The sequence below is a fragment of the Clupea harengus genome, chromosome 7, assembly GCF_900700415.2.
Source record: "Clupea harengus chromosome 7, Ch_v2.0.2, whole genome shotgun sequence".
Lineage (NCBI taxonomy): Eukaryota > Metazoa > Chordata > Actinopteri > Clupeiformes > Clupeidae > Clupea > Clupea harengus.
Genome location: NC_045158.1, coordinates 27,676,884 through 27,686,883, shown reverse-complemented (window position 1 = coordinate 27,686,883; position 10,000 = coordinate 27,676,884). Strand labels below are relative to the sequence as shown.

The 10,000-nt window shown below is 47.5% G+C and overlaps 1 protein-coding gene across 6 annotated transcripts in view; it reads right to left on the bottom strand.

Annotated features, from left to right (window-relative positions):
- Positions 1–10,000, bottom strand: part of agtpbp1 (ATP/GTP binding carboxypeptidase 1) — a 51,797-nt gene that overhangs the window by 21,189 nt on the left and 20,608 nt on the right. For all 6 annotated transcript variants that reach the window (XM_031571010.2, XM_031571009.2, XM_031571013.2 and 3 more), the window contains 9 exons: positions 9,244–9,341; positions 7,305–7,421; positions 6,619–7,190; positions 6,259–6,342; positions 5,428–5,514; positions 4,686–4,834; positions 3,946–4,033; positions 3,237–3,381; positions 913–1,063 (listed from right to left, as the gene is read on the bottom strand). In XM_031571010.2, coding sequence (XP_031426870.1) covers positions 913–1,063; positions 3,237–3,381; positions 3,946–4,033; positions 4,686–4,834; positions 5,428–5,514; positions 6,259–6,342; positions 6,619–7,190; positions 7,305–7,421; positions 9,244–9,341 — 1,491 coding nt within the window. The remainder of the gene's footprint in view (positions 1–912; positions 1,064–3,236; positions 3,382–3,945; positions 4,034–4,685; positions 4,835–5,427; positions 5,515–6,258; positions 6,343–6,618; positions 7,191–7,304; positions 7,422–9,243; positions 9,342–10,000) is intronic.

Below are 10,000 nucleotides of genomic sequence, written 5' to 3'. Positions count from 1 at the left end.
GTGTTGTGTTGGCGCTGTCGGGCATGGCGGTGATGGTGAGTAGAGGACAGGGGTTGTGTGTGTGTGTGTGTCTTACTGAGCGTGTGTGTGTGTGTGTGTGTGTGTGTGTGTGTGTGTGTCTTACTGAGCTGGTTGATGTGTGTTGTGTTGGCGCTGTCGGGCATGGCGGTGATGGTGAGTAGAGGACAGGGGTTGTGTGTGTGTGTGTGTCTTACTGAGTGTGTGTGTGTGTCTTACTGAGCTGGTTGATGTGTGTTGTGTTGGCGCTGTCGGGCATGGCGGTGATGGTGAGTAGAGGACAGGGGTTGTGTGTGTGTGTGTGTGTGTGTGTGTGTGTGTGTGTGTGTGTGTGTGTGTGTGTGTGTGTGTGTGTGTGTGTGTGTGTCTTACTGAGCTGGTTGATGTGTGTTGTGTTGGCGCTGTCAGGCATGGCGGTGATGGTGAGCAGAGGACAGGGGGTGTGTGTGTGTGTGTGTGTGTGTGTGTGTGTGTGTGTGTCTTACTGAGCTGGTTGATGTGTGTTGTGTTGGCGCTGTCAGGCATGGCGGTGATGGTGAGCAGAGGACAGGGGTTGTGTTTGTGTGTGTGGTGTGTGTGTGTGTGTGTGTGTGTGTGTGTGTGTGTGTGTGTGTGTGGTGTGTGTGTGTGTCTTACTGAGCTGGTTGATGTGTGTTGTGTTGGCGCTGTCGGGCATGGCGGTGATGGTGAGCAGAGGACAGGGGTTGTGTGTGTGTGTGTGTGTGTGTGTGTGTGTGTGTGTGTGTGTGTGTGTGTGTCTTACTGAGCTGGTTGATGTGTGTTGTGTTGGCGCTGTCAGGCATGGCGGTGATGGTGAGCAGAGGACAGGGGTTGTGTGTGTGTGTGTGTGTGTGTGTGTGTGTGTGTGTGTGTGTGTGTGTGTGTGTGTCTTACTGAGCTGGTTGATGTGTGTTGTGTTGGCGCTGTCGGGCATGGCGGTGATGGTGAGGAGAGGACAGGGGTTGCCCCCCAGCGTCTCACACAGCACATCCTCACGCAGGTACACACCGTCCGCACACTTCTCCTGCAGCTTCTGAAGATGCATCTGTTCACACACACACACACACAGACACACACACACACACACACACACACAGAGAGACAGACACAGACACACACACCACACAAACAGACACAGACACAGACACAGACACACACACAGACACAGACACAGACACAGACACAGACACAGACACGGGCACAGACACGGGCACACAGACACAGACACAGACACACACACACCACACACACACACACACACAGGGAAAGAAGGTTACACTTCAGAGGCAAACTTGGGTGTTGTGCTTAAGGGCTGAAATAGATGCTGAAGCACTACAACTTAAAGGGAACTTTTAGATTTGACAACCTGGGTCCAAACTTTGACTAAGGGCAATTAACGATCGAAATTGGTCCGGTATTGAGTTAGAACACTAACCGGCAACCGCAAAAAAACGGCTACACAACGGCTATGGCCATGGGGCAAGCATTTGCGTCAAATAAACCACTGTCTTATGCCACTGACGGGCTCATAATGTTATTATTATTAAGTGTCTGGCAACATGGAAAGGATCCCTACAGAGATAGACCTGTTGTTTGTTTACCTCAATAACTGATTCCTACAGAGATAGACCTGTTGTTTGTTTACCTCAATAACTGATCCCTACTGATAGACCTGTGTTTGTTTACCTCAATAACTGATCCCTACAGAGATAGACCTGTGTCTGTTTACCTCAATAACTGATCCCTACAGAGATAGACCTGTGTTTGTTTACCTCAATAACTGATCCCTACTGAGATAGACCTGTGTTTGTTTACCTCAATAACTGATCCCTACAGAGATAGACCTGTGTCTGTTTACCTCAATAACTGATCCCTACAGAGATAGACCTGTTGTTTGTTTACCTCAATAACTGATCCCTACAGAGATAGACCTGTGTCTGTTTACCTCAATAACTGATCCCTACTGAGATAGACCTGTGTTTGTTTACCTCAATAACTGATCCCTACTGAGATAGACCTGTGTTTGTTTACCTCAATAACTGATCCCTACAGAGATAGACCTGTGTCTGTTTACCTCAATAACTGATCCCTACTGAGATAGACCTGTGTTTGTTTACCTCAATAACTGATCCCTACAGAGATAGACCTGTGTCTGTTTACCTCAATAACTGATCCCTACAGAGATAGACCTGTGTTTGTTTACCTCAATAACTGATCCCTACAGAGATAGACCTGTGTTTGTTTACCTCAATAACTGATCCCTACAGAGATAGACCTGTGTCTGTTTACCCCAATAACTGATCCCCACAGAGATAGACCTGTGTCTGTTTACCTCAATAACTGATCCCTACAGAGATAGACCTGTGTCTGTTTACCTCAATAACTGTACAGAAACTGTAGTATATGACTGCAAGACTGTACTTTTAAGAGTAGAGCTATGGTGTGTGTGTGTGTGTGTGTGTGTGTGTGTGTTTGAGAGAGCTATGGTTCTAGTGCTGCTGGGGAAAGAAACTAAGGATGGGTACACACACGGAATAGAGTAGGGTGTAAGGGTGTAGTATTTGCACAGGGTGGAGAAAGAGGTGTACTGGAGTAGTGTAAGTGTGTGGTGTTTGGAGTATAGTGTAAGTGTGTGGTGTTTAGAGTATAGTGTAAGTGTGTGGTGTGTGTGTGTTTGGAGTATAGTGTGAGTGTGTGGTGTTTGGAGTATAGTGTAAGTGTGTGGTGTTTAGAGTATAGTGTAAGTGTGTGGTGTGTGTGTGTTTGGAGTATAGTGTGAGTGTGTGGTGTTTGGAGTATAGTGTGAGTGTGTGGTGTTTGGAGTATAGTGTAAGTGTGTGTGTGTGTGTGTGTGGTGTTTGGAGTATAGTGTAAGTGTGTGGTGTGTGGGTGTGTGTGTGTGGTGTTTGGAGTATAGTGTGAGTGTGTGGTGTGTGTGTGTGTGTGTGTGTGTGTGTGGTGTTTGGAGTATAGTGTAAGTGTGTGGTGTGTGGTGTTTGGAGTATAGTGTACGTGTGTGGTGTTTGGAGTATAGTGTAAGTGTGTGGTGTTTGGAGTATAGCGTAAGTGTGTGGTGTGTGTGTGTGGTGTTTAAAGTATGGTGTGAGTGTGTGGTGTGTGTGTGTGTGTGTGTGTGTGTGTGTGTGTGTGGTTTGAGAGAATGAGAGGAGGTATGCGTGTAGCATCTGGAAGGCAGGTGCAGTCTATGGCTGTAGTACCTTGAGGGTGGAGAAGGTGTAGGGGTAGTGGTAGGCGAAGTAACAGACATCCTCCTTGTATTGGAAGGTCACAGTGAAGGTCATAGTGTAGTAGGACTTGCCCTTTTGGCCGCCCGCTGCGATGGAACTCCTGGAGAAATGGTTCCTAAGCGACACAATCAAATCACATTTATCAATCACATTCATCAACGCAAGGCTTCCCGTCACCTACTAATATGCTCTACCTACCATCAGTCCTACAGGACTAATCAATACACCAGTCTGTGTTGTCGGAGCCACAGTCATCAATCAATACTTTAATACCTGATAAGAGACCTTCCACCAGCAAATACACTACAGCCTCTCAATCAATACTTTAATACCTGATAAGAGACCTTCCACCAGCAAATACACAACAGCCTCTCAATCAATACTTTAATACCTGATAAGAGACCTTCCACCAGCAAATACACTATCGTAACAGGGTATAATAGCGAACATGAGTGTGTTATCGGCTACGTTCGCGTTGTCATGGTAATCTATTAATAAACTTAGCATATCGATTTTTTTAACAGACTGGCCGATTTTTTAACAAACTGGCCGATAACCGACGTGTCTACACTACAGCCTCTCAATCAGTAGAGGAGAGGGGGGGGGATCAGACGGAGCGAGGGAGAGAGGGAGGGAGAGAGAGAGAGAGAGAGAGAGACAAATAGAAAGTGATGCTTACTTATAGTAGCAGATGTCTTGACCAGTTCGCCCCCACTGCGGCCGTCCACTGATGGCCTCCTGGACAGAGTACATGAGCACCTGCATACCTGAGGGACACAGCAGACTTGAGTTTTAGACAGGGCCATTGCAGAAGGAGGGTAGAGTGTGTGGTGTTGAGTTTTAGACAGGGCCATTGGAGAAGGAGGGTCCACACACACACACATCAACCAGCTCAGAGTTAGACAGGGCCATTGCAGAGGAGGGTGTAGTGTTGAAGTGTTGAGTTATAGACAGGGCCACTCTAGAAGAGGGTATAGTGTTAAAGTGTTGAGTTTTAGACAGGGCCACTCTAGAAGAGTGTATAGTGTTGAGTTATAGACAGGGCCATTGCAGAAGAGGGTATAGTGTTAAAGTGTTGAGTTTTAGACAGGGCCATTGCAGAAGAGGGTATAGTGTTAAAGTGTTGAGTTTTAGACAGGGCCATTGGAGAAGAGGGTATAGTGTTGAGTTTTAGACAGGGCCATTGCAGAAGAGTGTGTGGTGTTGAGTTTTAGACAGGGCCATTGCAGAAGAGTGTGTAGTGTTGAAGTGTTGAGTTTTAGGTGGGAGCCATTGGAGAAGAGTGTGTGGTGTTGAAGTGTTGAGTTTTAGACAGGGCCACTATAGAAGAGTGTGTGGTGTTGAGTTATAGACAGGGCCATTGGAGAAGAGTGTGTAGTGTTGAAGTGTTGAGTTTGAGGTGGGAGCCATTAAACCCACCATAGTTGAACTGACTGTTGGCCTTCTCACAGTTGATGATGTTGAAGCGATACGGCGTCCCCACCCGCATGCTGCTCACTTCAAAGTAGAACCACTGGTGGTAGTGATTACTGTTGATGTCTGAGTTCAAGATTAAATCATACTCGTACCTGAAATATCACACACACACACACACACACACACACACACACACACACAGATAATAAACACCTGTTGATGTCTGAGTTTAAGATTAAATCATACTCATACCTGAAATATCACACACACACACACACACACACACACAGAGATAATAAACACCTGTTGATGTCTGAGTTCAAGATTAAATCATACTCATACCTGAAATATATCACACACACACACACACACACACACACACACACACACACACACACAGATAATAAACACCTGTTGATGTCTGAGTTTAAGATTAAATCATACTCGTACCTGAAATATATCACACACCACACACACACACACACACACACAGATAATAAACACCTGTTGATGTGTGAATTCAGAATTAGATGCACATCACATACCCAGCACACAGTTTTGACACACTTATGAAAATCAAGTTGGAGATGGTCTTACTGTTACTATGTGTTAAATATGTGTGTGAGGAGGGTGTTGGGTTGGAGATGGTCTTACTGTTACTATGTGTTAAATATGTGTGTGAGGAGGGTGTTGGGTAGGAGGGGGTCTAACTGCTATTCTCCCCCTGACCTCTAGGGGGCCTTACTTCCTGACTTGGACAGCCTTTCTCAGGTTTCCAGACTCAAACTGCGAGTTGAACTTGAGTGACTCTCCGTCGTCGATGACCGGACAGCTGCAGGGGGAGGGGGGGCGCGGAGACAGGAGACGAGAGAGACGAAGAGGAAACACACACGGGGAGGATGGAGAAGAGGGGGGGAAGAGTAGAAGAAAGATAAAAAACCGACTGATTAAACCAGGTAATTAATGTGCCAGCGTTGAAAGATAATTCCATTTGGTTAGAAACCCTGACAAACTTTAGTACACACATACACAGAGAAAAGAAACTAGTGAATGCCTCTCAAAGGGAGATTTGTGGGTCAATTTAAGATGACAGATCTTTGGAAGGAGACAGAAGTTCTGTGATGGAGGGAGCAGTCAGGAGAGAGAAGAGAGGAGAGAGGAGGGGAGACAGATAAAGAGACAGACAGACAGACAGACAGACATGACGAAGCAGGAGGAGGTGAGACAGATAGAGACACACACGGGAGAGAAGCAGGAGGAGGTGAGACAGATAAAGAGACAGACAGACAGGAGAGAAGAATAGAAACATAGAAACATGGTAACAGACATAACACACTGATTAGACAAAGACCAAACATACTCTGTCTCTTATGCTCTCTCTGTTTCACACACACACACACACACACACTCACTGTCATGCACGTACACGTCCACACACACACACACACAAACACTCACTGTCATGCACGCTCTCACACACACACACACACACACACACACACACACACACACACACACACACACACACACACACACACACACACACACACACGTACACTATTGGTGAATCCCTCACCTCTGCAGGTCGAGATCATAGACTACTTTATCCAGGATGTCACCGGGGTGGATGAGACGCTCAATGTCCTGAAAGATCTTAGTCCTGTCAACAACAACAACAAACAAACAAAAGATCTTAGTCCTGCAAACAACAAACAAAAACAGTCCAACGGACTTCATCATGGATGTCTGTGTGTGAGTGTGTAAATGTGCACATGTAAGTGTGTGTAGTGCATGTGTCTGTGTCTGTTACTATACATTCATGTATGGCTGAGAGAGAGAGAGAGAGTGTGTGTGTGTGTGTGTGTGTATGTGTGTGTTTGTTTGTGTGGACGTGAGTGTGTGTGTGTGTGTCTGTGTGTGTGGCCTCAGGTCTCACCTCTGCACACCGTACACTCTCTCCAGGATGGGCTCGGGGGAGCCAGGGGCCAGGTGGCCGCAGTAGTCGGGGTAGGCCACCTCCGTGTAGCTGGGCACGGAGCGCGTGCTCTTGGCCACCTGGATGTAGAGCTCGGGGTCGTGCAGGGGCAGCAGCGCCGCCGTGTCGGGCACCTCCAGCACGCCCTGCTCCCCCCCGCCGTCCTCCACGCCGCCGCCCCCCTCCAGACCCAGCCGGCTCAGGCTGCTGCTCAGCTCCAGCTCCAGGGGCTCCAGAGGCTCCAGAGGCTCCAGGCCCCGCGGCGTGGCCGTCCCCCCCCCCTGTAGGGGCTGCGCTGGGGGCACGGGGCGGAGGCTCTCCCCCTGGAGCAGCTTCTCTGGGGCGCACTTCAGGCCGATGCTCTCCAGCTCCAGGGGCTCGCCTGTCTCCCCCCGCGGGGGCTTGGGGGCGGCCTCCTGGGGGGGTTTGGGAGGGGCTTGGCCAGAGGGGACCAGGATTGGCTTGGGGGGCTTGGGAAGGGGCGGGGCCGGTGTCACCCCCACACCCGCCTTGGAGTCGGTCAAGTCAAATTCCTGGGACAGAGAGAGAAATGAGGTCATCACTCTGAGACAGAGAGAGAAATGAGGTCATCACTCTGTGACAGAGAGAATGGTGAGGCTGCTATTGGCTTGCTCAGGGAGCCCTACCTGAAAGTCCTCAGAAAGTTCCAGAAAGAAGCGCTCGTACACCCTCAGCTCATCGAAGGGCCGTGTCTGTCCCTGCCTGGGCCGCAGCTTAGCAATGTCCGTCTCAAAGTCGTCGTTCTGAAAGGACACACACACACACACACACACACACACACACACACACACACACACACACACACACACACACACACACACACACACACACACACACACACACACACACACACACACACACACACACACACACACACACACACACACACAGACAGACAGACAGACACACACACACACACACACACACACATCTGCATGAGATGGAGCCTATATGAGGGAGTATGGGTGTGATAGACACATCATAATACGAGAGATCAAATACTATTGGCACATAATGTAGGAGTTACAAGGAATTGTGTTTGATATGATTTGCACAAGATGCTCCATAGGCTGCTTATGCAGTGAGACTATACCCTTCCCTCATTAGAGAGGCTATTAAGGACACAGTGAGACTATACCCTTCCCTCATTAGAGAGGCTATTAAGGACACAGTGAGACTATACCCTTCCCTCATTAGAGAGGCTATTAAGGACACAGTGAGACTATACCCTTCCCTCATTAGAGAGGCTATTAAGGACACAGTGAGACTATACCCTTCCCTCATTAGAGAGGCTATTAAGGACACAGTGAGACTATACCCTTCCCTCATTAGAGAGGCTATGAGACTATACCCTTCCCTCATTAGAGAGGCTATTAAGGGGGCAGTAAGACTATACCCTTCCCTCATTAGAGAGGCTATTAAGGGGGCAGTAATACTATACCCTTCCCTCATTAGAGAGCCTATTAAGGGAGCTATGAAGACTATACCCTTCCCTCATTAGAGAGCCTATTAAGGGAGCTATGAAGACTATCCTCTTCCCTCATTAGAGAGCCTATGAGACTATACCCTTCCCTCATTAGAGAGCCTATTAAGGGGGCAGTAAGACTATACCCTTCCCTCATTAGAGAGCCTATTAAGGGGGCTATGAGACTATACCCTTCCCTCATTAGAGAGCCTATTAGGGGGGCAGTGACACTATACCCTTCCCTCATTAGAGAGGCTATTAAGGGGGCAGTAAGACTATACCCTTCCCTCATTAGAGAGGCTATTAAGGGGGCAGTAAGACTATACCCTTCCCTCATTAGAGAGGCTATTAAAGGGGCAGTGACACTATACCCTTCCCGCATTAGAGAGCCTATTAAGGGAGCTATGAAGACTATCCTCTTCCCTCATTAGAGAGCCTATGAGACTATACCCTTCCCTCATTAGAGTGGCTATGAGACTATCCTCTTCCCTCATTAGAGAGCCTATTAAGGGGGCAGTAAGACTATACCCTTCCCTCATTAGAGAGGCTATTAAGGGGGCAGTGACACTATACCCTTCCCTCATTAGAGAGCCTATTAAGGGGGCAGTAAGACTATACCCTTCCCTCATTAGAGAGCCTATTAAGGGGGCAGTAAGACTATACCCTTCCCTCATTAGAGAGCCTATTAAGGGGGCAGTAAGACTATACCCTTCCCTCATTAGAGAGGCTATTAAGAGACTATACCCTTCCCTCATTAGACAGACTATTAAGGGGGCAGTGACACTATACCCTTCCCTCATTAGAGAGCCTATTAAGGGGGCAGTAAGACTATACCCTTCCCCCATTAGAGAGGCTATGAGACTATACCCTTCCCTCATTAGAGAGGCTATTAAGAAACTATACCCTTCCCTCATTAGACAGACTATTAAGGGGGCAGTGACACTATACCCTTCCCTCATTAGAGAGCCTATTAAGGGGGCAGTGACACTATACCCTTCCCTCATTAGAGAGCCTATTAAGGGGGTCCCATCTGTGAGTGTAGTGAGGGGACAGATGAGAGGGAGTTCCAGGACAGGAGAGCCACAGCGTGTGTACTGTACTTCAGCCTTGTCCTTGTCGTCCTCTTCGTTCTCCGTGTCGTTCTCAGTCTCCAGCTCCATGTCCTCGTTATCATCACTCTCGTCCACCACGTCGTCCACTGACAACACAAACATAAACACAAACACAACATTATCAACACATTATCATCACTCTCGTCCACCACGTCGTCCACTGACAACACAAACACAACATTATAAACTAGTGCTGTCAGTTTAACGCGTTATTAACGGCGCTAACGCAAACCCATTTTAACGGCGTTCATTTTTTTATCGCGAGATTAACGCAATTTTTTTATTTTTTTATATTTGAATCGTTTGACAGCACTATTATAAACCCATTATCATCACATTATCATTCACATTATCAACACATTATCATCACTCTCGTCCACCACGTCGTCCACTGGCAACACAAACACAACATTCATGTTATCCAACAGACATGACAGATGTCATCCACTTACAGACATAACAGACTGTTTTACGTCTTCATCCTCATTGGACAAATAACCCAACAGCTACCCAACCCTTTGAGTGTCTGACTTGAGTCTGGGCACTGTGTGAGCCAATAGCGTGTGAGTAAAACACGAGTAGATCATTTATGAATATAAAGTGCTGTGTCAGCACAAGATGATGTGTGGAGAGCCAATAGCGTGTGAGTAAACCATGAGTAGAGCTTTCATGACTATAAAGTGCTGTGTCAGCACAAGATGATGTGTGTGAGCCAATAGCGTGTGAGTAAACCATGAGTAGAGCA